This window comes from Elaeis guineensis, chromosome 1 (genome assembly GCF_000442705.2).
Source record: "Elaeis guineensis isolate ETL-2024a chromosome 1, EG11, whole genome shotgun sequence".
Classification (NCBI taxonomy): Eukaryota; Viridiplantae; Streptophyta; class Magnoliopsida; order Arecales; family Arecaceae; genus Elaeis; species Elaeis guineensis.
This window is the reverse complement of record NC_025993.2, coordinates 147483310-147510626: the sequence shown is the minus strand read 5'-3', so window position 1 is coordinate 147510626 and position 27317 is coordinate 147483310. Positions and strand designations below refer to the sequence as shown.

The following is a 27317-nucleotide window of genomic DNA, read 5'->3' as shown; positions in this document are numbered from 1 at the left end:
TTAGCCCGTCTCGATCTATTGCTTCACTTCACAACCCAACACATGCCGGATGAAAAATGCCACAGAGTCGCACGACTATCAAAGCAATCGCTTTCACTTGGCGGACTTTTCCCTGCTTTAGCTTTACATTATTTGCTTGGTCTTTCAAGGGTAAGATCTCAGTCCCTTCCTGCATCCCAAGTTAGGAACTACTCGTTGGATAAAATATAACCTGTTTTACCGAGACAGTATGCAGTATGTGGCCAGAGATTCTTATCATCATCGTCACAAAAACAAAAAACAATTTTTTTTGTTTTTAAAAAAAAGGAAAGCACTACCCCATGGATTCTCGCTGAGATGAGAAAGTGCATCTCATAGCAGACTTATAGGTAAATTCGAATTGCATACATATTTTTTGCCGAAAGAAAAATTGCTAAAACATTAAATCTCTTACAAACAACTTTTACTTAGAGAAGGTGATACAGCCTAACAAATTGTGATAGGGTGAGGGTCCAGGTACTAGTGGTACACTGCTGATGGCCACCGGACGTGCGGAAATTTCAAAACCCCGAGTCCAGTTGTTTTTCTGGTCTTTATTATTTCCTCTCTTTTATCACCCAAACGTGGTTCCAAATCATGCATGGCCAAAGCCAGTTTGTCCAATAGCCACTGTATGAGACAAGACAAATGGAGCTAACTACTAGGCTGAGTGGTGCCAATCGTGCTGTGCACTTATATCCGGAATTAACTATAACTTATTTGTTGGTTAGCTTCTTGCATGATAATTTATAGATTTCTTGGATCATGTGAGACTGTCAGAAAAGACAAAAGCCAGAAAGGATGCTTCTCCTTCCCTTTATCCTTCCTCTCCCTATACGTTGGAGAACTCAAGAAAAGGAAGAAAAAATTTGAGCTCTTTTCTCGAATATACAAAAAAAAAAACTTTTTTTACCAAAAATATATTCAAATCAAATTTATTTACCAAAATGATGTAAGAGGGAAAAACGCCATTTTGAATGGCGTTTTTCCCCCTGCCACGTCACTCTCCATTTCACGGTAGCATCGTCCCAAAAAAAAAAAAAAAAAAGAAGAAACGCCATTTGGAATGGCGCTTTTAAAAACGCCATTCCAAATGGCGTTTACAATTTTCCACCCAAAAATAAAAGAAAAAATCGTGGGGAAAATGGAAATTTTATTTTTTAAAATTTGAAATTAGTAAATAAATTAAAAATTTAATTTTGATTGAATTTTAAAATATTAAAGATTTGAATTTGTAATTCATTAAAAAAATTAATTTAGATTTTTATTTCAAATTTTTTTTAAAAGATGTCCAAAAAAATCTTAAGAAATTAAAAAAAAATATCATAGAAAAAAAAAAGAGAAAAAAATATGAAAGAAATAAAAATTTGAAAATTAAATTGAAAAACATCATTCGAAATACTTGTCTTCAAAATTTTAAGAAAATTAAAAATTATAAAATTTTTAAAAAATAAAAAAAAAGAATTATAATGTAAAAATAAAAAGAATAAAAATTTTAAAGATAAATTGAAATTAAAATATTATTTCAAATTACTTTCTCAAATAAAAATAATAAATTAAAAAAAGATTCAAAAAAATTTTAAAATAGGCTAAAAAAAATTTTATAAAAATAAAATAAGTCTTTAAAAACGCCATTTGTAAATTGAACTTTAGAAAAAATAATAATTTTTTAATTAAAAAAAAAAGAATACGTAATAGAATGCTAAAAAGAAAAAAATGGAAGAGAAATGAAATTATAATTTCAAATGATAACTATTTTTAAAATAAATAAAAAAAGTATCATAGGAAAATAAAAAAATAACAATAAAATAGAATTATAATTATAAATTTTAAAGAAATTTAATTTTAATTTAAATTAAAAATTATCATTTAAATTATTATTTTCATTTTTTCATTTAATTTATTTATTAAAGATTACAAATACATAATATAAAAAATTATAAGAAAAGTAGATTTATATTTTTTAGTCGACCCCATGAATCGACTCATGGCTAAAAGAGTTTAACGGCACGCAAAATTTTTGACTGCGACACTCTGTGAGTCGATCCCTTGACTTTCTTTTTGGTAATTTTTATTTTTTAAATTTTTTAAATAGAGGAAGAGAGAGGAAGAGGGAGAGAGGAGGCAGCTCACCGTCGTGCTGTCGGAGAGACGCCCGGAGTAGGGAGAAAGAAGAAGAGGGAGAAGGAGAGAAGAAGGGGGAAAGGAGAAAACGCCTTTTCCTTCGGTGTTTTTTTATTCTTTTTCTTTTTTCTAAATTTTTTAAATTTTTTTTCATAATTTGTTTAATTATTTTTTTTAATTTATTAAATTTTAATGAGGATAGTAATTTGAATGATAATTTTTAATTGAAATTAAAGATAATTTTTTGTTTTAAATTATAATTTCTATTTTATTACCATTTTTTATCTTTTATTTAATTTTTTTATGATATATTTTTTAATTTAATTTGTAATTTTATAATTTAAAAATATAATATTAGTTTTCTTTCATTTTTATGATATATTATGTATTCTTTTCCTTTACTTAAATTTGTAAAGGAAGAAGGAGAAGATCGAGAAGGGAGAAGGAGAAGGGAGAAGGAGGGGAAAAAGGGGTTTGGGGAGGGGAGAGAATGGGGTTTGGTGATGGCATCTGGAGGATGTAGGACGAAGAAGACGCTGCCATCTGTGGATGAAAAAGCGGTGGCATCTGTGCATTAAAAAAATAAAAAAAAAAAAAAATTTTAAATTATAATTTCATTTTTCTTCTATTTTTTTCTTTTTAGCATTCTATTACGTATTCTTTTTCTTTAATTAAAAAATTATTATTTTTTCTAAAGTTCAATTTACAAAATTTTTTTTCCACATTTTTACACTGGATTTATTTTTTGATCAAAATTTAATTCAAATTAAATTTTCCTCCCTTTTTTTTCTTTATTTAAAATATTTTTAAAATAATAATATTTAAATTAATTTAGTTATTTAAAATATTATTTTTAATTTTAATTACAATTTTAATTCTTATTTCTTAAAATTAAAAGTTATAAACTTTGTTCTTCAATTACAATTACAATTTCTATTTTTTTCAATTCTTTATATTTTTATAAAAAATTTTTAACCTATTTTTAAAAATTTTTTGAATCTTTTTCTCTTTTTTATTTTCTATGATAATTTTTTTGAATTTCTTAAGATTTTTTGGACATCTTTTAAAAAAAATTTGAAATAAAAAATCTAAATTAATTTTTTTAATGAATTACAAATTCAAATCTTTATATTTTAAAATTCAATCAAAATTTAAATTTTTTATTTATTCACTAATTTCAAATTTTAAAAAAAAAAAATTTCCATTTTCCCACGATTTTTTCTTTTATTTTTGGGTGGGAAAATTGGAAAACGCCATTTTGAATGGCGTTTTTAAAAGCGCCATTTGGAATGGCGTTTTTAAAAGCGCCATTCCAAATGGCGTTTCTTCTTTTTTTTTTTTTTTTTGGGACGATGCCACCGTGGAAATGGGGGGTGACGTGGCAGGGGAAAAAACGCCATTCAAAATGGCGTTTTTCCCTCTCACATCAGTTTGGTAAATAAGTTTGGTTTGAATATATTTTGATAAAAAAGTTTTTTTTTCGTATTATTTGAGAAAAGAACTCAAAAAATTTTCTGCGATTGAAAATGTAACAAAGAAGCAACCGGCCAAGAGATGCATATAATTTAGTTTTAAGTAAATCAATGGAACATGGGAAGATTCCAATGAACCACGACTAGTTGATGTAAGAAATACCGAGAACAGTCAACTTCAACTGATCATCACTTCGTGGGAGGTCATGGAGTTTGTCAGTGGGTCTCCATGGCATTAACTTTGTGTGGAAGATAGAGCAGCTCGCAGTGAGAGGAGTTCAGTCAGTTGCCCCTCCATAAAAAGGGAAGGAGAGTAGTTAAAAAAACAAAAAAGGAGCCTGACCAGTCTGTTGTTCTACATTTCAACATGTTGTGCTGTCTGATCTGTATGTGAAGCTGGACCATCACTTTAATGAAGAGATTGTTTAAGTGTCCAGCAACACCCCATCTCACTCCAGAATACAAATCAAATGAGGAAAGGATGAACGTGACCTAATAGTTCACCAGAAACAATCTCTTGCCTTCCTCTCTTTTTCCTCTCAAGTGGGAATCTAATTAAGAAAAGGCCCCGGGATGCTTACTTCTCACCAACTCTGGACAAGAGCTCCTGAACCATGCACCGTCGGCAAAGTCGTACACACCGCTGCATTATCTGATCACATGCATGCATTCAAAAAGCAGGCTGCCTTGCCAATCATCACTGGAGAAAATATTATTTAAGCTCCTCGAATTATATTTTAATGCTTGCATGTTTTTGTATGGGCTTGTATTAAAGGGAAAAGGAGCTAAAATATAATCCCAATTGAATTCATGTGATGAACAAGATTAACAGTTTTCTTTATTAGAACAAACAAACCAAGGGTCTTCACTATATTAGGATGATTGGACATTACCATCCTTTCTTAATAACGAACAACGAGTGTGCAGAGAAGAAAAGCTTTATCACTTGTCTTGGAGAAATTATTCCCTACACTGCATACATCACGTGGTTGTGAATGCCACCAATTACAATAGCTCATTTCTGGAGTGGTGCACGGATATGCATACTTGAATGGAATCTACAGGAACGGGCACCTATGATTGGTGGTACATGCAGTGCAGGGAACAATTTGTCCTTTCTAAGGCCACATGGACTGCAAAGGCTATCCCGTTCCATGGATATTGATGCTGCTAGGTGTATACACCAAGACGAATTCTAACAAAGTGAATAATTTCCATGTGCTTGCTGCATATGATTTTCTATTCGAATTGTAATAAAAGAAAGATGAGATAAATGAACCATATGTAACTGAAAGTGAGAACGCGAGAATGTACACAAAGTGCAAACATAGGCAGAATAAGTCTACCTGGGTCATAGCAAATTAAACTCTATGAGCTTGTAACAAGTCATTGTTTTATGACAATGATATGGGCTTAATTTAGATGCAACCAACTTGCTATAAGGAAAAACTATCTAACTATACTCCAAAGTTTTAAAACCATGATTTTGACCTAATCAAGTGCATGATCTGATTGACTTGATTCAACCGGCATGATCACCTAATTTGAATTGGTCAAGAGTTAACTGGCCCTAGTCGGGGAGAAGAAAAAGAGAGAGAGAGGGAGGAAGAAAGAAAATAAGGAAGGAAAAAGAGGAAGTGGGGCCGTCGGACGGCCTTCGGCTGACCGTCGTGATCGCCGGATGGTGCAGTCCACACACACTGTGTCACGGGCGTGAAACAGGAGCGACGCTCTTGTTTCACAATTTTTTTAAAAATATTGAAACTTAAGTGAAACCAGCAAATACTTTGTCGGCTTTATTGATTTTAATTTTTTTTAAAATTTTTTAAATGGTGAAGCCCATAAACTATTTGCCAGCTTCATTGTTGACCTTCGTTTTTAAAAAAGAGGGTCGCGTGAATAGAGGCGACAGCCCCTATTTTGCGACCGCAACACCTCACGTGCCGCTTCCACCACCCCCTTCTCCAGTCTGGGTGAAACCCACATCCGCGACTGCGACGCCACCTGCTCCCATCTTCGATGATCTCCCTCTTTCTCTCTCTCCTTTCTCGCTCGTTTTAAAATTCTATCAGACGAACTGACGAGCCGCAGATGCTTTCGCAGCTCTCTGGTGGCCGTAGCGAGCCAGCACCGGCCTCCAACAGCTCCCACCTCTCTTCTTCTCCTCCTCTCTCTCTTTCTTACTTTCCTTTTTTTTTCCTTCCTCTCCTGTCGGTATACTGTTTGAACCAGCTGAACCATGCTGATTCTCCGTTTGTCCGGCTCGATATGGAATGTACCAGCCGGTTCAATATGGTACAATATTTTATGGTCCAGAAACTTGATTCGTGATGTGTAATTATGCAAATAATTTTTGGGCCGTATACTTAACGTACTCAAATGGCTCCAGCGGCAACGGCAAGAGTATGGTGATAAACTAATTCAAATTTAGACTCAAACAATTGAAAAAATTATGACTACAAGCAAAGTCCAGGTCTTGACCATCTCATCTCCACCCTGCGTATTGCCCTCTTCAAACTGCCAAACAATATTTTATATCAAGAAATAGAAATTAAACAGTCTCAACAATTTTAAAAAATAAATTTTAGGAGATTTGAATATCTGATACTCACATTGCAACTATATATAGTAAATTTTAAATCCCAAACGAATACTTATCAGCAATCTAAGCTAGATGAAAAATAATTACATGCGACCTGGCCCGATAACCACTCATGTCAATTTTCAATTAAAATTAGGTCTGACAACATTTTCAATCTTTTTCTTTGCAGTTGATGACAAACTTTGACCTCATCCATGCGCTAAATTCAGCTTCGCTATGGAGACCAACGATAGAGGCGCAAACAATGGTGTTGCAATCACACATGAATGCATGTGGTCCTGCATAGCTGTTTGTCCATTTTTGGGCATTCCATCATTAAAAAAAAACAGTTATTTTTTATCCGCCTGAGTTGTTCCACAATTCATGCTTGGTCAACTAAAACCCACTCCAGATCCATTCCTTCTACTTTTTAAAAAAAATTTCAGCATATAATCACCACGTTTTCACCTAGAAAATAATAACAATAACGATAATTAATGATCCATGAAAGAACATAAACCACATGTATTCTCAAGGATATAACAACAACAATAATGATAATAATAATAATACTAGCAATTATTATTCTTCTTCTTCTAACTACGGCGCCTTCCACGTACTATAACATATAATATTTGCCGATCTCTTTTCTTAGATTGCACTACCCTGCATAGCGGGTCAGAGTGCATATTTTAAACAATCATTAGCGAAGGAGAAGATTAAAAAAATTCATGATGCCTTCGAGACCGGGAGCGTGGCGTGGCCAGCTTTTGGAGGTTTAATTTCTTGTCCTCCCCGCTCATGGCCTTTGTTTTCTATGAACTCCTAATAATTGAGCTCTTTGGAATACTCGAACAGGATTCTTATAAAGCCAGAGATGAGGATGATACGCTGTACTCAATCGATGCATGGGAGATGAAGAAGATGACCCTATATATGATATCAGAACTTTTAAAACTGTATTAATTTGATTTCAATTTTAGGTAGAGTTCAGCATCTTGTGTTCATAGCGGGACACATGCAATTATGTAATTAGGAGCATAGATATAGGTTTACTTTGATCTCACCAGGAATTTTTCTATTACTATAATTTTGTATAATATACACATACTTTGGATACTGCTTTTTAAAGAAAATGGGGACTAAATAAAAAGCAGTGTATTTCCTTTATGATATAGGTGTTTATAAATACACCGATGTAGAGATATATACAGTTCAGTTATATATTTGATTCAACTGCAACTTTGCAATATTGTAATTTCAAAGATATGAATCCTATGAAAGGTTTTCACTCTCATGTCTTTTTGTTTAGTATGTCTCGGAATACCTCATGTTATCTACACCAAGGATTGTTGGTTTTGTATATATTAGTCTCCAATAATAGATGAATAAGATTCTAGAATTTGACTCAATTATTGTAGGTCAAAGAGTATGTAATTTGTGTGAACAAAAAATAAAAGGAACATGCATATAAATTCCATTATGCTACTTTAAACTTAGCCCCCATCTTGTTAGTTAGTGTAGAGTATGTTATGCTGCACGCAAACATTATTTTTTGGAATTTTAAGTGGATTGCTCCCGGCGTTCCTCTTGAATTCGGTGCATCTGAATCAAATTGTTACTATTTACAGACATTCAAGTTTTCCTTCTATTGCATTGCAATTACATAAAAATGTACCAATATATCTCACATGGCAATGTAAACAGATAAAAGAAATTATTAGAATTCTACCAAAAAAAGAAATTATTAGAAAACTTGGAAAATTAATAAATGAAGCCTATAAGATCGATCTCACCATGCCAACTTCTAATTAAAAGGTGCCGGAGTTATCATGGGGATCTCCATTTTTTTCCCCTGCCTGCCATGACGTCATCTTTTTCTATGACTGTTTCTCCTACAATCCTCGCCCCTGCAACTTGCTGACACCCTTTAGAATGTCATGTAACAGGCGACTTCATTTTTTATCTATTTACTTATATTTATTTTATTTTTTTTGGTGCAATACTTGTATTTATTTTATTCGCTCACCAATTCCACTTGCGGAAGCGGCACCAGAAGGAGGCGTGCGCATGAAGCCTCGAACGGAAGACTGGTCAAACCACTCGCCCACGCGCAGAGCCTCGTCTGATGCCGTCTTCTCTGATGCCCATTACGAATCTCGAGGCCAACCGACAAATCCAACGGTCTGATGCTCTATTTTACCATCGAAACTTCTATAACCCAAGCGAAGCGTTCCCGACAAGCTTGCCACGTATATCCAGCTACAGCCAATTAAAAGTCACCACGTTTACGTACGGAAATGACAGGTCCAGAGAGAAAGGGCAGGCTGTCGGAAGTCGAGCCGAGCTCAGTTATCAAAATGTACTCACAGATATCCCTATGGGATCACCCAATCTGCCGTACGTGTCTCGGCGAAGAAACCATCTCGTCCGCCCCTTTATATGGCTGGGAGATTCGTGTCCCCGCATAGAAATTATTATTCTGACGATATGTATCTTATAATTGCCACGGACCCAAAGTGGATTGGTCCAGTTCACATGGACGTCCTTCGTCACATCAGGCGCCAGCTGGCGACATCACGAGGCGACACGTCTCGGGCTCCGTAAAGCCCGATCGTCGTCCAAGTTAAACGCTCCTCCTCCTCTGACCGAACTGCCCCTCGCCTCTCACTCCACCAGAGGTCCACCGAACCAATGGCCAGTGATGCTGATGGTGACGATCAAGTTGGTGGGGAGTGTATGGACGGATGGGGGCATCGAGGGTTTCGATAATTGCAGGCAACTTGATGCACACGCTCACCGCCGAAGTAGACACCCAATCGGCAACCGGTAAGAGTTTTTAACAGAAGGCCAGGAGTCTCTTTGGTGGTCCATCGGGCCATTGACCGGCAGAATATTGCTATCTCCAGGCTGGAGGGACCCACTCGGCCCGCCCCCAACAGCCTTCCGAACCTACGACCCGCGTTGGATGCCGGACCACTGGCAAGGGCAAGGTCGTAATTTCGAATTTGAGGGTATTTTCGTAATTGGAAGAAGAAACGAGCCGGAGACGTGCTGTGTGGACGCCGCTTTCTTTAATTCACATCAGCAAATCCGCTCCTCGCGTTCCCGCCGTCTGACGACCATTTCCCGTATTGAAACCACAGCACCCCCTCCGCCCTTCTCACGCTCCCTTGAGGAGGAGAGGAGAGAAAGCTCGGTGCAGCCCCGTCTAATGGCGAGATCGAAGACGAAGCAGCTCTCCTACATCGCGGTGCCCTCTAAGGTCATCCACTCCTTGTCCTCCTCGTCTCTCCAGAACCTCATCCTCTCCCCCAAGAAGTCCTCGCGGTCCGGGAACCGCCTCTTCTCCCTCTCCATAAGCCCAAGGTTCTTTCTTTTGTTCCTCTTTATTTTCGCTCTGGTCGGAACGTTACAGATCGGGTTCCGCCTCGACCCGCTTCTCCCCTTCTCGCCGATGCCTTGCTCCACCGACGGCCGAGGGATAACGGCGTCGGCCGTCGTACGGACGACCGATTCAAGGTTCCCGATCACGGCGGTGGCTGGAGGAGAGGGGTGGAAGGAGGAGGAGGAGGAGTTCTGGAGGCAACCGGAGGGAATGGGGTACCGGCCGTGCCTTCAGTTCAGCAAGGAATACCGGCGGCAGAGCGAGGCGGTGCGGGCGGACCGGCGCAAGTACCTCCTGGTTGTGGTCTCCGGCGGGGTGAACCAGCAGCGGAACCAGATCGTCGACGCAGTTGTCATCGCCCGGATCCTCGGTGCCGCCCTTGTCGTCCCCATCCTCCAAGTCAACGTCATCTGGGGGGATGAAAGGTATTGTCATCGTCGCCGGAATCCCGATCGCTGCCTAAATTTAGAGTGGCCCCTCTTTCCCTTACTCTTGTTGTTATTTTTTTCCTAACAAATTTGGAATCCTATCCCAAAATAGATTTTCTTGATCTTTTCCCGATATTTTGGGGAAAGGAATTAAGAACCTATTCCTTTAGCTGACTTGAATTGGACGATTTTTGGATAAATTCGCCATATTTAACGTTTGGAAACAGCGTTTCCGTTCCCGGTTCTTGAGAGCTCTACTCTTGTTGCAATATTTCCGTTAATATTTTGATGGGTCGCGCTCTGTTCTGGGTATAGGCTTACCGCTGTGGGCTTACCTATCGGTGAGAAATCTAACGTTTGTATCGTTGTGTGCGATTTGGGCAGCGAATTCTCTGATATATTCGATCTGGAGCATTTCAAGAGAGTTCTTGCGGACGACGTGCGGGTGGTGTCGTCGCTGCCGTCGACCCATATAATGACGAGGCCGGTGGAGGAGAAGCGAACCCCTCTCCATGTGTCACCGCGTTGGATTCGGTCAAGGTATCTCAAGCGGGTGAGTTCTTTTGTTTCCCAATCCTGTGGCTTCTTCTCATATCGCAATTTGATATTGTTTGATTTAAAAAAAAAAAGGGACATTGTTAAAATGTAGTCAAACATTACAAACAAAATATAACAAGAAAGGGTTGGAATTGTTTTTGGAGAATTATATCAGCTGCATTAACTAAAGTTTAATCCTTAGTTTCTAGGTGTCGGGCACTAGTGCTTAGGAGTTGCATTATTTTGTCGTTTATGAAGTTTGCTAGATGTCTGAGACTCCAATTTCTTAAACTGGCAACACATAGTTGGCAGGTGGTACCTTCAAAAGAATTGCATCGCCCAGTAGATGATTAACATCAACAGAAGTTCTAGTACTAATATCTAATAAGTGGGCAATTCGTAGCAAAATAGTTATAATGATTGGATTGTCATGGTGATCTTATTTCTATGCCATCATTTGAAAAATTCCTCAGCAAATTTGGTGGACTTTGCAGAAAGATGACACTGTTTATATATTACTGTATTGATCTATGTTATGTATGACGAAGCACTAAGAAGGAAGATGCTTTACATGGATATCAAAATTAGTCCCTTCTTCAGAACTGGTCATTTATATCGTGTTCTCCCTTTTCAGCTGAAAAGAGAAGGGGTTTTGCTTCTGCGCGGATTGGATTCCAGGCTGTCAAAAGACCTTCCACCCGATCTCCAAAAGCTTCGATGCAAGGTAATCAAACTCTCCAATGTTTTTCTTTTTTTCTGGCTGGATTCTGTCTCGGTTTAATCTGCATTAAACTGCCCATTATGATCAAACATGTGACTAACTTTGCAATTCCTTGAATGGTTCTAGGTTGCATTCGAAGCATTGAGGTTCTCAGCTCCCATATTGGAGTTTGGCAACGAGCTTGCCATGAGGATGCGGAGTAAGGGGCCATACCTTGCACTACATCTACGAATGGAGAAGGATGTATGGGTGAGAACTGGTTGTCTTCCTGGCTTGAGCCCTGAGCATGATGAGATCATTCAAGAAGAAAGGAAGCGCAGACCAGAGCTCCTCACTGCAAGATCCAACATGACTTACCATCAACGCAAGCTTGCTGGCCTCTGCCCGTTAAATGCACCAGAAGTCACCAGGTATGGGTGGCACATTCTGTTGAACCTAGCATAAGCCCATTTTCATATCTTCCTTATCTAATATGAGATTCTTTGTGAAATTGTTGTTGATCAGACTGCTTAAAGCACTGGGAGCACCTAAAGATGCGAGGATATACTGGGCTGGTGGGGAACCATTTGGTGGATTGGCTGCCTTGCAGCCACTAACCAGAGAGTTCCCCCATTTCTACAGCAAGGAGAATCTATCCCTGCCTGGTGAACTGCAGCCATTTGCCAACAAGTCTTCTCTTCTAGCTGCCATTGACTACATAGTTTGCGAGCAGAGTGATGTCTTCATGCCTTCCCATGGAGGGAATATGGGACATCTGATGCAGGGGCACAGGGCATTTTCAGGGCACAGGAAGTTCATAACCCCGAACAAGCGGCAGATGCTCCCTTACTTCCTTGACACCTCACTTCCTGAATCTGAGTTCAACGGAATCATAAAAGAACTGCACAAGGGATCTCTTGGGCAGCCCGAGTTTAGGAAGGTCGGGAGGGATGTCACAGCCTATCCAGTTCCTGAGTGCATGTGCAACAATACGAGCACAAGGTCACCATTGTAGCCAGAGTTTGAAGGAATTTTGTCTTCATTGGACTAGATTGCAATGGGGCACTCTTTAGCAACATCACCGTTGAGTTTTCACAGCGAAGCCGAGGCATGGGGATCAATTTCAAAATATGAGGGCTTCCTGCTGGTCTGGAAGCCAACATTTTGCCAGGGAGGCCAGTGTGGTGGTTCTCTCCATCTGAAAACAGAGAGTGGTGGGTTCTCTCCATCTGAAAACAGGTTCATGTCATATATACAGAAGTATAATGATGCACAGATAGACAGCTCCAAACTAATTTGCACCAAGAGCCCTTCTTTCCTGTATGTATATTGCTGTTGTTGTTCATTATATATTGGGAATCAATTATGGGGATGATTCTTTGATTATTTCTAGCACTTGTATGATGTATCCAGCGAACTTGTTATGCATACAGTTCCATTGTCAAATATGAGGTATCATAAATGATCATTCTGGTCACGCTTTTGGTTATGGTGAAAAAGCCTTGCTTGCGTTTGCCCCCTAATTTAATTTCCTAAAGATTCTGATAATCGGAAGTGAACACCTTGAAGTGGTTCCTTAGGCAGGTTTCTCTTTCAGAATGTTTACCTTCGAGCAACTTTCCTGCTTTTAGAGAGATTGGATTGAACCTCCCAACCTTCCAAACCTCGAATTGTTTTCTTCTTAAACTGACCAAAATTTGTCTGCGGTCAATAGTTTATTGTTACATATTTATTATTTTTCACAGCTTCCTACCATGTAAAAGCCATTATTTAATTTCAGACATGGAATATATGGCTCAAAGTTTGGAGTTTTTGGTGTGTATGCCCTTGTAATATCCTTTTTTTTTTATTGGCGTAATGTATGTTTGTCCATACGTTTGCAAACTTGAAGCGAAATTGTCTACCAAAAAGGTATCTACTCTCCGGTTGTTCAGAGTAGGGTGCTTCGGGTCCTTTGGGACTGTTTCACAGAGGGGACTATACTCTGTTTTGGGTACGGCCCGGTGTGTTAGTAGGCTCCCCTGTTTCTGGATGTTGTGATAGAGGATCATGAGGTAGTGGGGGTAGTTAGAGTGGAGTCAGTTGGCTTGTTTGGTTGGTACATCCTGCCTCATTTTTCCTTCCCTGACCAACCGGGTGTCTCTTATTCCATTGATCAATGCGTTCCTTTTTCACAACCACGCAAATGGTTGGCCCAGCCACTGTTGCTAAAAAGAAAAGAGAAAAAACAGTGTAACCGCACAAGAAAGCTAGTTACAGGGTTGTAGATGTCGATTGAAAGTTTGAAAAGGTACCCCACTCGGAAAAAAAAAGGCCATATCTTGAAAGGCAAGAAAGGATGAAGCCTTTTTACAATGATCTCGATCTCGATTAGTCCAAGATGATGCACAAGATCCGTGTCATCTCTGCACAGAGTCCCACATGCATCCTCGTGTATTCTTAATCTCCACCTAATCAAATCTCGTTTTCAGAGCTAGTCAGTAGGAGCTTTCGCTTTCTCCATGCACATGTTCGACAACTAAGCTCTACAAGGACTGCCCAATCGAGAGAGAGCCCCTAACTAAAGCTGAAGGATTCAAAGCCTTGGTCGATATTACCAAATAGATCTTTCTGCGTTGTCGCTAACAGAGACAAATTACGCACCCATGAAGAAATTTACAAATGAGAATATGTTTATTTAGTTGCTTCGTCCTAACAGCTAACCTATAAAAAAAATTGGTATGTAGGTCAGAACACCTACACAGCTGGTGCACTAAGACGAAAACACATGATTAGTGTGCACCCATCATTTTCAATGTTGCGCAACCAAATATGTCAATCAGCAGATCTTGTCCCCCATTATGGATCAACCGGTACCACTTTTTCAAATGGATATGCTGTTAGGAATCCCCATCCCTGTGACCCCGGGCCTGGAGAATGGCTTTAATATCTCATATGGCGCGATGCCCGCCCCACACCTATTCTTCAGCCTTGTATCTCTGTTCCTCTCGTCGATAATACCCTCAACCTCCTTGAGCCTTCTATGGAACTTTTCATACGCCGTCCTCACCATCGGGTCCTTGGCCCAGCCCAGCTCCAGGTCCCCGCCCAGGTATTCTTCGTCGGAGGCGTGGCTCGATAGCACGTCCAACCACGCCATGACCTGAGTGGCTTGCACCGGGCTCGGGAGGCACTCCAAAAGTGCGGCCTCGGGGTCATCCCAGAACCGAGCCGCTTCGCCCTCCGGCTCGTCCTCCACTGGCATCGTCGTGCGGGCTATTGTGGGCCGGTGGGGGATGTTGCCCACGTACTGTGACAGCCCAAAGTTGACGGCCGCGTGGTGGGCGGAAGCGACCCAAATGATCGTGGTCAGGACTTGCGCTAAGTTCTCTGGGCTGTTCAGGATAGGCCACCATGGCTCGTCCTTCTTGTCCTCATGGCCCTTAGTTCGGACCTCGGTCCACCATCCTTGGAGCTCATAGTCGTCCAGGACGTGGGCCGGGTCCGGGTAGTAGTGCGAGACATAATCTTGGACCCACTGCTTGATGGCAGACCAGATAAGAAGGCCATCGCTGGCAAATGGATAGTCCTCGATTGTGAGCCTCAGGCCATGCTCTGCTGCTGGATCCTCAACGGCCATTCCCCTGGCAAAAGTTTGGGCATCAACACTTTGTTAAAGGCATGTTTTGTTACATATAAGATTATTTCAGGGTGGCTTTTATTCAACTTTTGGTTCATGGTGAGAGTGCTGTAGGTCAGGTTGCAGAATTCAATGAGGTTGTGGTGCTAATATGCTCAAATAAGGAGGTAAGAACTTAAGCTTTCTGGCTAAAGAGTTGTTGAAGTTTCTATATTATGACATAGAGCTTGATTTACCTCCGAATCAGGTCAGCAGGCAAGGCATCCATGTCGAAGCGCCAAAGCTGGTCATAAGCAAAGGAGCTCAGCTCCATTGAGTACTTGCCAGGAGAGAAGCACGACTCGATGAGTCCGCCGGCACAGATGAGGTTCTTGCGGGCGATGGCATTGATCTCCAATGTGTAGCGGAAATGGGGGCGCAACAGTTGGTGTATGGGGTGCATCACGCTGAGTTGACGGTTAGCAGCGATGATGTAAGGCTCGGTGCAGCAGTGACCTCGTAGCCTGTTTGGTTCGCAAAAAGGAGGAAGAGGATGGTGAGACCAATTTGATCATGGCAGTTGGCTAATCAACCTCTCAAGATGGATTTCTATCAACTAGGCTTTGTAATCGGCATTGTGGGTTCCATTATAAGAACTATCTTCTTTACTTGGAGTTAATTACTCAACTTATGCTTTTGGCTAGCTAAATAATCTATTGAACATAGAGTTTTGAGTAACAAGAAAAAAAAAAAAAATTTCATTTTAGTTTTAATTACCAGTGGGCAATAAGCTGGTGATAGCCGGAATCATGAGCACAGACATGAGCTTTGGCGAGCGTCCACAGCCAAGCCCCGGTGGAATCCCAACTCCGTGTGAAGACTCGCTTCCACTGGGGCTTCGTGGGGGAGGCCGGACGTGTAAGCTCGATGGCAACGGGCCTCAGCGTGGCATCCTCCATCAGAAAGAAGAGCGTGCGAGACCCATACAATGTCGTGCCCTCCAGCTCCCTGACCTTGTGCACGTATGGTAACAACAAATCATGGTAGTCCAAGATGAAGAGCCTCTTTTCTTCAAGAGCCTAAAAAAAAATCAATTGGCCATACATAGATAACCATGTCAACACTGTGAACATTAATTGTTTACAAGAAAAAAAAAAAAAATATATATATATATATATATATATATATATATATATATATATATATATATATATATATCGTACTGGTCTTGCATTTTTCCCCTTAATTAACAATTACCTCTTCTATGCTCATTTTAATCTCTCTCTCAACAAGTTCTTTGGTGATGGCAGATTCCGGGGGACCGTAGAGCTCAGGGTCCAGTTTGCTAACCAGTGGAAGTTCCTAGGCAATGAATAATAGTCTTAGAAGATGAAGTAACCAAATATATCAATATTCTCCTCCACTAAAAAAGATAAAGATGAGTTGCTCTAACATCATCAATGGAATTTCTATCAAGTATAAACTTCGAATTAACTTTAAACTCACAATGCCTATATCTTACATGAAATCATTTTTAAATTTTCACTTGAAAATTAATTAAACATGTGGCTTTCGTTAAAAAAATTGTTATTCATAGCTTACATACCAAGAAAAATTGCAACCTATTAATGACACTATATGATTTTATCCATGGAATCAAAGTTAGAGATAATTTCTAGTGAGTAACCAACAGAAGTGCCACCCACAATTCACTCATAATGCTATATTGTTACATATATAGCCATAATCTGATTATGTGGAAATTAATCTCCCTTGTTTGCTATGTTGGAAGGAAGACAGAAGAAAAAGTGATAGAGTTTAATTTTTGGAGCTGAATCAAAGAGTCTATATGGTTATGGAGTCCAATATTTTTAGTAGAGGGATTTCATTAAATTATTAGAAAGGAAGGAAAAATAGAACGAAGGTAGTTTACCAAGTTATTGGGATAATTAGAGTACTTTTTAAGTGAAATAAAAGGGTATTCTCGTTATAAAAAGTGACAAATGGAGTCAAAAAAACAAGACTTCAAAGCTGTCACATTTATGTATGGTATAGATATACAGTGTATTGCAATTTACCTTAAGTAGCTGGATGCCTAATGGGTTGAGGCCTGCTAGGGTTCGTCGAGCAAACTCTTCATCTCTGCACCAAGTCAATTTGTCTTCTGCATGTATGTTTCTATTAGCAAAAGCATGCTCAAACCATAACAGCAATCAACAACAATTGTTTGCTAATGATCGAAATTGTTCTCTTGTATCATTTAATATTTAATGAAATGGTGGTGATGGATTACATCACCGTTTCTCACGTAGAAAGGAATATATATATATATATATGTATGTATGTATGTATGTATGTATGTATGTATGTATGTATGTATACGTGTATATATATATATATTTTTCCTTACTTGTTCTTGAATCATGCCTTACGCGGCCACATCCATCAGCTATAGATTTCATCAGTTTCGTCAAGGTGGTTTGAGAGAAGTCCAACTCTTCTGAGAACTGCGAGGAGGTAGGCTTGTTAGAAGCTGTATCTTTTCCCATGAGGTTTAAAACCATGAGCATGGTGTTGATGAAAACTGTCCCAACAAAAGGAAACACGGCATCCAAAGCTGAGTTCAAAGTCTTGGCCGTAATTGTCATCTGTTTCACTTCGGATAGGGCTTCATCCCTTGGAACGTACACAACATCGCTCCTTGTTTCGGACAAAGGGTCTAAGAAATTAAACCATTCAGTTCCATATGTTTCTATTTTATTTATATTTATCAAAAGCAAACCAGCGTAAAGTTGGGCCCATGCTTGGGGTAAATGAGGCATTCAAGTGGATTTTGGTCTTCTATGAACCTTGTTTCTAATATATGTCATCGCTTTATGTACCTTTTTTGGTCGGAGGTCGCCCAGTCCGACAACGTCTAGGGTAAGGATGCTGCTTGCCCCCAAGAACTGGCCTTGCCTTCTCATCGCCCTGGTCAGGGCATCCTAGATCATTGTATGTGTCGTAGTCGTAGATCCTCTCAAATCTCTTCCGCTTCCCTTGGGCATTTCCACGTAGGGTCTTAAGTTCTTTCTTCCTCAACCTTTGAACGCCACTTGGCGTCTGGTTCGGCAAGCACGTCTGTTGGAAGTCAATATAATATTTTTTTAAAAAAATTAGTGCATGTTCAATGACTCTGCTAGATATTGATCACAAGTGATAAACATGTGGGAACAATGATTCATTTTTAACTTGTCTATATTATTTTAATAGGTTGATGAATACGCCGATTAATCTTGACTTCGTTGCCATCTCTCACTTTCGGGACTGTTTTAGGATTTGAACCATACTTAGTCGTGGCATCATTATTACTTCTAAAAGGGTCCATTTTGATGAATTTTTTTTTGGAATAAAAAAAAAAAAAAAAGGAGAATCTGCTTTTTTTTTTTTTTCCTTATAAATTTGAATAAATTATATTAGTTTATAAAAAATATATTTTTGAAAATTAAAAATAAAATATCTAAAAAATTAGAAAGAATCTGTACCATAGCAATCCACAAACAATGCCTGTTGAGAAATTATTGCATGTACTAAGTGTCGGTGAATCAGAGCAAATACCGAAGCATATCCATGATGGGATCTGCTTCAGTACTGGATCATTATCTTCTGGGATGCCATGGGGTCCAACATAGGACACAAGGGCAATTTTTTCTTCATGGTTCCTTTTCAAATAACGCTATTGTTTTAGCTTCAAGGCTCCTTTCCAAGGACAATATTGGAACCAGCCATAGCATGTATTCGAACTTTCACCATGATTGGCACTTGAAGTGACACAAAATAGATTAATACTTTGTACCCCTCCCCTCCATTGCAAATCATTTCTAGTTGGGGTCACGAGAGAAAGAAAGGATCGAGTTGGAGACAAATGAATGATTTTTATTTATTATTTGACTTAAAAAATTTTAAAAAATATATATATATAAAAAAATTGTCTATCCATCTAAGCCGATCAATTTGCATTCTCTTAATAAATCACTCCACTATATTTAATAATTGGGGTCATTAGATTAGAAAGGATAGATATCCTCCATTTATTATTTAGTTCAAAAAAATCTTAAAAAGGATAGATTAAAATGAGTCCACTATGGTCTACTAATTTATATCCTCCCAAATTAGAAGGATGCAAGAAAGGACAGGTAGAGCATGTAAAATATAATTTTCATATTGACAAAATTAATCTTTATTATTTTTTGAAAAAATCCCAACATTTTTCACTTTTTTATCGATTTTATTTGGAGATATTTTTTTATTTATTCATGCTGTTTACTTTGTACCATTTAATTTTATGAAATTTATTTTAAATCTATTTTATAATTTTTATAATTATAGGTAAATAATTACCATTGCATGCTATTTTTTATTTATATTCATTTTTTAGTTAAATATTTGTATAAAGTAAATTAACTATTTAAATTAAACATGAATTAATTAATTTTTATATTAGCAATATATATAAATAAATTTATTCATGTATAATTAATTTATAGAATTATATATTAAATTAAATATTTATATAATTTTTATATAATTATAAAGTATAAAGATTATAAGTTTATGTATTACTCTATTTTTTTATTAAAATAAATATTATAAATTGATAATACTTTTTATCAAAAGATAGTTTTGTAAAATTATCATATAAATATCATCCATCCTTTCTTTCATTCCTCAAAAATCATTTTTATTCATCTTTTTATATTTCACTAAACACATGGGAGGATGAATGGAAGAGGAGAATGGATGGACCTTCCATCCATATTCTCTCTTGTCCATCTAATTTCTTCTCCATTCATTCTTTTTTTTATCCATTTTTTGTACCAAATAGAGGGGGAAATGACTAAATCATGGACAGTTTACACTTAGTCTATAAGTTGTTGGCAATCGAAGAGAAATTTTATACTATAATTGGGATCTATAGTATCTCTTCTATGAGTGAATGTTTTTCTTCTTTTTTTTTTTTGATTGAATATTTTTCAATTTTGACTACTTAATTAAAATAAAATATTGTGATGGTCCGTGGATGCTTACGCACTGTGATTTCTGCCTAGTGCTCTGAATATGAGTGAATATTTTTTCAATCATTATTAATCACCAAAGCACCAGAAGCATGCAAGATTTATCTAGGTGATTTACCATCAAAATGCTGCCAAAATTAATGCCCCTTTAGTGTCATGTCACCCGAGTGTTTATGCACGCCTGGTTATGGGCCTAGTCAAAATTCAACTTCACTACTCTGGCCATAGTTATAAGAGACATGTTTGAATCTAGGCGTTTAAGAGAGAAGTGAAGGGTATGGGAGAGGAAAGGAGGGGTCCGGTGCAATACCTCGGTGAAAAATATCCTCTTTTCAGGGCTATCTGAGAGAGCATGCACCCAGGAGTTGCAATGTACGGTAACAGTAGCATGACCAACCACAAGGGTAATGTCTCTGATGAACATTTCCTTATGCTGCTTGTTCATCACCAAAATTCCTCCAATATCACCAAAGTCTTCAGGGATTGAAAAGTTCACCTCATACTTGACCTCATCCCCCTTTTGGTTCACTCTTCTAGCATAGGCCTCTATAGCATCCTTCTCCAGCCCAGTACCTTTGTCAAGAAAAGGCAGTTAGTCTAGAATGGCTAGAAATGTTTTCAATAATATTTTCTTGAAAAAAAAAAAAGAAAGAAAAGAAAATCCCACATTGAACTCAAAAAAATATAAACAAACAGTAAGTTATGGAATGTTAATTTGATATAATTTTAGATATCGAATATAACACCTCTTTTAAGGTTATTTCCCAGCTGACTAACTTCCATCATGTAAGCTAATTAATGACTTAGAACAACGACATACTTCTCTTCATTGGAAATCTTACTTGGATCAAGCTCCGTGCTAACGAGCCCGAGGACTAGCGTTTTTCCGATCATGTCGTTAATGTCGTCGACTGCACGAGTAAGCCTGAAATTTTCAAAAAACCCTCCAACCGTCAACTTAACCGTGACAACTGCCTTGGCAGCCATGGATCCTGCAGACGTCGCTGATGGAACTGCGGCCTCTGAACCCACCGACGTGGTGGGTGGGACTGCAGTCAGTGCACAACAAGTCTGGCCACATCTCGCCGACGTCCGGCGAGGAACGGATGGTCGGAAGATAGACTTGGACAGGGTTCTATGGCTCCTGCTCCTGCCTGAGAAGAAGAGGAGGGGGAGAGAGTGGAGGTTTGATGTCTGAGACGCAGCGAGGAACATCTCTTCAGAAGGCTGGTTCTTTTGGGGGGTTTACTTCATGTGTCATCTGAATACGGGTACCCCTCCTGATGTATATATAGGAGCGAGCACGGTCTGGCCAACTCTAGATTTGAGAGACTTCTGGTGCTAGAAACGGGCGCAAAACACCGTAGCTATTGCTTGCACGGGTGTCCTTCAATAAAATTTTGATGGTTAGCTTGTTGCAGTCTTCCGTATAAAAAAAATTATTGATCAGACTGATCCTATAATATATATCTTACATCATCCAATAATAAATCAGTTCATCATTTAAAAAAATAAATATTTTTATTTAAAATAATAAAAATTATTGGCCATCCATTCATAATTAATTATAAAATATTTTTTGTATTTAAAATTTTTAGACAAATTTAGATAATATTATAATTTTTTTCATTAATAAATGATATGCTGATTTTTTTTTTTCAATAATAGATGATATGCTGATTTATTATTGGATGGTCTAAGATACATGCGCTATGATTTTTCTAACCAATAATTTCTTTCAGTACCATCAAAAAAAATTGCTTGCATGAGTAAAACATGGCTAATGGTACATGGTGAACCGATGGCGCAACACACTAGGCATGTTTAAGCTAATCGAATCTGGGAAGCTCAAGATGCCTTTGGTTGTTAAAATATCAAAATGGGAACAAAAAAGGACAAAGAAAATTTACCTTGAAATTTTTAACCAAAGTAGAAAACTAATTTTATGATTTTAGGGCTCCTATGAAATTTCACTGCACAATCAAGTGCCGGCAGGTTGCATAAACATTATAATTTTTATTTTAAAAATATAAAAATGTAAAACATGATCTTTGGGCATGAAACTCTTTTGTGTCAAACTCTCTGGCATGCAAGGTTTTCTTGGGCGTTAACTCTTTGACTGTCCAAGATTGTTAGGCATCCAAACTTTTTGGCGTGGGATTTATGGTATTAGTTAATTAGTTAGGTTTGTCATGTGCTAACATACTTATAGTCCTCTTTAGGATTTCACATAAATCTATAATCTTAGTTCTTGATAATGATTCAATAAGTATATGACCCATTAGATTTCACATCTAGCTAGCAGTAGGCCAAGCTCATATCCACCTAATCTAATTAAAACTCTTCTAATTAAATTAGGCCCAAAACATATTAAACTTAAATATATCAATTAATTAAAATTTTTTAATTTAATTACTAAATTAAACTCTTTAATTCATAAGTACCTACAAATCAATATTGACGTCTAGTAATTTATCATGACTATTCAGAAGAGATGAAATTTCGATGGAATAATTAAAACATCCTTCCATAAAAAATTACTATATAATTTAATCCTTCGATTACATAATATTCCAGATAAGCCATAGGCACAAAATCATATTAAGTTCCAATATTTATCCATATAAACCTTCTGATATGTATATATAAGAGCGAGCATAGTCCGGCCAACTAAGACATAAGAGACTTCTGGTAGTAGAAACGGATGCAAAACACCATAGCTAGTGCTTGCACGAGTGTCCTTGAATAAATTTTTGGAGGCTGGCTTGTTAATTATAGCCTTCAATACAAGAGAAATTATTAATTAGAATGGTTCTACCATATATATCTTGGACTATCCAATAGTCAGCCAACATATCATCCAAGAAAGTGAATCTTTTTTTTTTCAAAATAGTAAAAATTATTAGTTGACCAATCATAATCAATAGTGAAACTTTTTTGTATTTAAAATTTTTAATTAAATTTAGATAATATATAATTATTTTTATTAATAGATGATGTACTGGTTTGTTATTAGATGATCTAAGATACATATGATCGATCCATTCTAATCAATAATTTTTTTCGGTACTATCAAAAAACTGCTTGCATGAGTTGCACACGCTAATGGTGACAATTTTGTCTTGCATGGTGAACCGGCATCGCAACATGCGAGGCACGTTTAAGCTAATTGAACCTGGAAAGTTCAAGATGCCTTTGGTTGTTAAAATATCAAAATAGAAAAAACATGACAGAAAATTTGGCCTTGAAAATTCTAATCAAAGTAGAAAACTAATTTTATTATGATTTTAGGGCTCTTATGAAATTTCACTGCACAATCAAATGCCGGCAGGTTGCATAAACATTATAATATCTATTTTAAAAATATAAAAAACGTGAAACATCTTACAGGATTTGATTGGACAATTAAAGATAAAGAAGAGTCCATAGTTTGTCTAGTTCTTAGTTTCTTTGCATACAGGAAGCAAACCATTCTTTTCATGCTAAGACTCAACCTGAGAAGGATCATTGCGTCACTTAAGAGTAAGAAGAATCTTTGTGCTTGGTAGGTTGAACAATTCATGCTCAACTATGATAAGTCCAAATAGAAAATTTCTCTTTTTCCATTTTTTTCTTTTTTTTGAGGGAGATGATGTTTACTGCCAAGTAGGTTGAAGTACAAATCCTTCATATGGTTTGATCCTATTCATAATCTCATTCACTATAGTTAATAGTTGTTGGGAATACCCACTGACCGACCGACCGATGGTCGGAGGGACCGATCGACTGACGGCCGGATCGACCGACCGACCGACTGACGGCCGGACCGACCGACCGATCGACCGACGGCCGGAGCGACCGACCGACGGGCGCCATCACCGGCCAATTAACGGCCCACAACCGACTGAGGATGTGTCGGTCGGGCGTACTTTTTCCGACGACTGAACCTAGAAGTCTGATGGCCGACTCACGTAAGACTCGCCGACCAACCGAGGGGTCCGAATCTCCACCCGACGCCACGCAGCTGGCCACCGACCTAGGGTCGGTCGACTCCTCCGATTGCCGTACAGCCGCCAGAGCTTGTCAGTTCTGACAGCAACATGCGGCACGGCCACCTAGGGGCGTTGTCCCGCCGAGGGCATTGTCAACCCTAGTGATTTGACAGCCCCACGGCGATATGACACTTTCACGGCGACTCTGACAGTCTACAGTGAGTTGACAATTCCTCAATTGTCCGCGCCATTAATGACGGCGCCATACCGTGCTCCACTATATAAATCGGGGAGGGCAACAGTGCAGGAATCTCCACTTCTCAACTTCGAAACCACAGGCTCGCTCCTCTCTCTCTCTCCCTCGATTGAGCTCTCTGTCTTCATTTCACTGTTGCCCAGTCATCTCTCTGACTTGACCGTCGGAGGGTCCCCGCCGGAGCCGCCTCCGGTCAGTGTGGACTTCTCTTTTTGCAGGCGCTCGTTCCCGCGATCAGACGACGAGGCGATTGGCCGCAACAATAGTAAATGCTGAAATTGGATCGGTAACTATGAGAAATGCAGCTTGAGTTGTTCGCTTAGTTCATTGATCCACTGGATTTGGTCCACCGGCAAGATACTCAATTCAACTTGAAACATTAGTCAATTTTTTTTCTTTAAAAAAAAAAAAAAAGAAAAGGAAAAAAATTTTAGCCTAATCAGTTGGTTTGAGTAGGTTGCAACATTTTTCTTCTTTGAGAAAGTAATTAATCAAGACTTGCTTAAATTAGTGAAGTAACCATTATATTACATACCTTTATACATAATATACCTTTTTTTTTGGATTAAGAAAGATCGTTAAAACCACCTGTCTTATATTGACTAGAGCCAAAAAAACACAACTATATGATTTGCTGCTAGGAGGAGAAGGCAGCAAATCAAAGAAAAAACAGTATTTTTTTACAAAGGAATAACCAGAGTGGATGATGATAGAACATAAACAAAAAAATAGAACTTCCCGACAACCCAAAATAACTATTTGCAAACAGAAAATTAGCATCCAATTTTAGTTATATAAGACATCAAACATTTGATAAGGACAAGGGTTTAGAACTTCTTTTAACCTTGTGCTATCCCATAGTTGCAAAGATGGTCTCTTATCTGGCACGTCATTGTTACGGTTAAGGACTCATGATTTGGCACATGAGGTATTATCTATCCTGATCCATGGATCTCATAATTTTATTTTTCAAAAGGCATCTCATATGGAAAGAATGATTTCTTCTTATATAAGTTAGAATTTTTTTTTATTTACAATCAATGTGAGACTAATGATGTTCTTTCTCTTATATGGCAATAAGAAAGAAAGATAGTTAGCAAATAAATGCTGCACCAATTTAGATGAATGACCACCAACTCTTATTACAACGAAGGTTCTAAACAATATGTTAGTTTCTGCTCAAAAGCTCATCCGTTACCCTGGCATGTGTACGGAGGTGGCAAACTCTGGTATCTGAAAGTCCCCAGCATGCCACAGTTTTCAGTCGTATGTTTGAGCACAGCTATTTGCATAGATTAATTTCAAATGCAACCAAATGACGCAAGTTACGGGGTAAATCTAGGTGATCAAGAACGTGATAGGTATTTTGTATGCGGCGCCGCCCTGCCAAACCATGCGTGTTGCCTAATCCTCGTTTACAAGCATCATTGCGATAGTGAAAAGCATTAAAAAAATTCAGTTTGGTAGCAATCACATCCGCTGCACCTTTCCGTCCGTGTCCTCGTTGTTGCCTGCCGGGCTTTTTTTTTTTGAGGATAACAACGATTCACTTGATTGCTCCATGTTGCAATCATTTCTTTTTTATATCGTTACATATAATGACCGCCAAGTTTCCATCCCTTTCGCCTGGGGCAGAGAGCTGATTTACAGTTTACACTTGTTACCGATGTATTAAATCAATCACAAACATATAGTGTCATCGTATAAAATTAAAAAAATATCAAAAAGCATCAGATCTCAATAGATAATTCAATTCGATATTTTACTAATTTAAATAAAAAATATTTTTATATTTTGTCCGGATGACATTTTGACTATAAAAAAATATTCAGGTCGGATATTTATCGATCTGAACTTCGATGTCTTCTTATCCAAAATGAATGCTATGACATCTCTTTTTCACTCCAATCATCTATCGAGGTAAACTATTATAACGACGGATTTAATCATTTTAGAACGCTCGCAGTGATTTTCTCAACTAAGTCACAGTTGGCCACGATCTCATATCTAGCTCATATACACAGCTGTACGCTAGCTCACTTCCAAGTGACTCTCTAACCGCCTAACAAACTCCTCTAATGGTCTAACAAACTCTAGATCGACCTCCTCAACTCTTCTATAAATAGAGGGTCAGGAATCCTCCATCGATAAGTTCTGCTCTCTGAAACTAGGAGAGACTCTGTCGATACGAAATTAGATCAGACTCTTGGCTTCTATCTAGTTCTCCTCCAGTTTTATTCAACCTCTCCTGCTTTTCTACTTTTTTCCATCCTGTTCTCAAGGCTCAAACTAACTTAAGCATCGGAGGATCAAGAACCGGAAGATCTCTATCTGATTTCTTAACTGATTTTATAGATTGGAGAAATTTCCACCAGATCGCACAGATCATTTCAGCCCAGCCTCACTCGATTCGAGTCGCTCTACTCCAGATTTTGAGCCTTGCAGCAACAGATTGATGCCAGAAGGAGGGCTGCTTTTAATTTCTTTTGTGGAAAGATGGTCAAAGCATGAGTTCATCATTCCTCTCCCTCCACTCCAGAGGAAGGAGCACCTGAGGTGCCACTACAGCAATCAATTACTGTTGATCTTTAACAATTCAAATTCCTTATTCAGCAAGTCCAAAACCTAACAGCAACTGTTCAACAGCTTCAAAAAAAAGAGCAACAGTCGAAAAAAGCTCCTCCCTCGAATGCTTTGTCTCAGCATAGTTCTCAACCAGTCTATCAAGATGAATACCACATTGATGAGACTGACAGTGAATTTGCCCCTAGTACTCTAAAAGTTCAAAAGGGACATCTGGAGCACAAGATCTTGAATCTTGAAAAGCATCTAATGGAGCTCCAGGTAGAAGGTCGATCTCAGAATAAAGATAGTTTCAATCTTCGATCTTCTTTCTCTCATGAGATATTGAGTGAACTAGTTTTAAACTGATTCAAGATGCCCACCATCGAGTCTTTCGATGGCTCTGCTAATCCAATGGATCATATCGAGGGTTATAAGGTCCTCATAGCTTTGCAAGGGGCTTCCGATGTCCTATTGTGCATTGCTTTTCCTGCAACCCTCAAGAAGACGGTGAGGGTGTGGTTTTTCGTACTCCCACAAGGATCCATCTCTTCTTTTGAACAGCTTGAGAGACTGTTCATCACTTATTTTGATACTAACAGACCTCGTTTGAGATATGTAGATAGTC

General features: G+C 38.3%; 2 protein-coding genes across 2 annotated transcripts; one reads left to right on the top strand and one right to left on the bottom strand.

The window, feature by feature from the left end:
* The first annotated feature begins 9290 nt into the window (after nucleotides 1-9290).
* Nucleotides 9291-12634, top strand: LOC140851553 (O-fucosyltransferase 20-like). The gene is made up of 5 exons (XM_073243284.1): nucleotides 9291-10008; nucleotides 10396-10564; nucleotides 11183-11272; nucleotides 11396-11679; nucleotides 11774-12634. The coding sequence occupies exons 1-5, from the start codon at nucleotides 9410-9412 to the stop codon at nucleotides 12261-12263; spliced, it is 1632 nt and encodes a 543-aa protein (XP_073099385.1). The 5' UTR covers nucleotides 9291-9409; the 3' UTR covers nucleotides 12264-12634.
* A 1345-nt stretch (nucleotides 12635-13979) lies between these two features.
* Nucleotides 13980-21144, bottom strand: LOC105061262 (probable lipoxygenase 8, chloroplastic). Its single transcript, XM_010945260.3, has 9 exons — nucleotides 20743-21144; nucleotides 20211-20473; nucleotides 17729-17966; nucleotides 17257-17565; nucleotides 16925-17010; nucleotides 16104-16208; nucleotides 15624-15925; nucleotides 15104-15370; nucleotides 13980-14871 (listed from the first exon to the last, which is right to left on the bottom strand). Exons 1-9 carry the CDS (start codon nucleotides 21113-21115, stop codon nucleotides 14112-14114), a joined length of 2703 nt encoding a protein of 900 aa, XP_010943562.2. The 5' UTR covers nucleotides 21116-21144; the 3' UTR covers nucleotides 13980-14111.
* Nucleotides 21145-27317: the final 6173 nt, after the last annotated feature.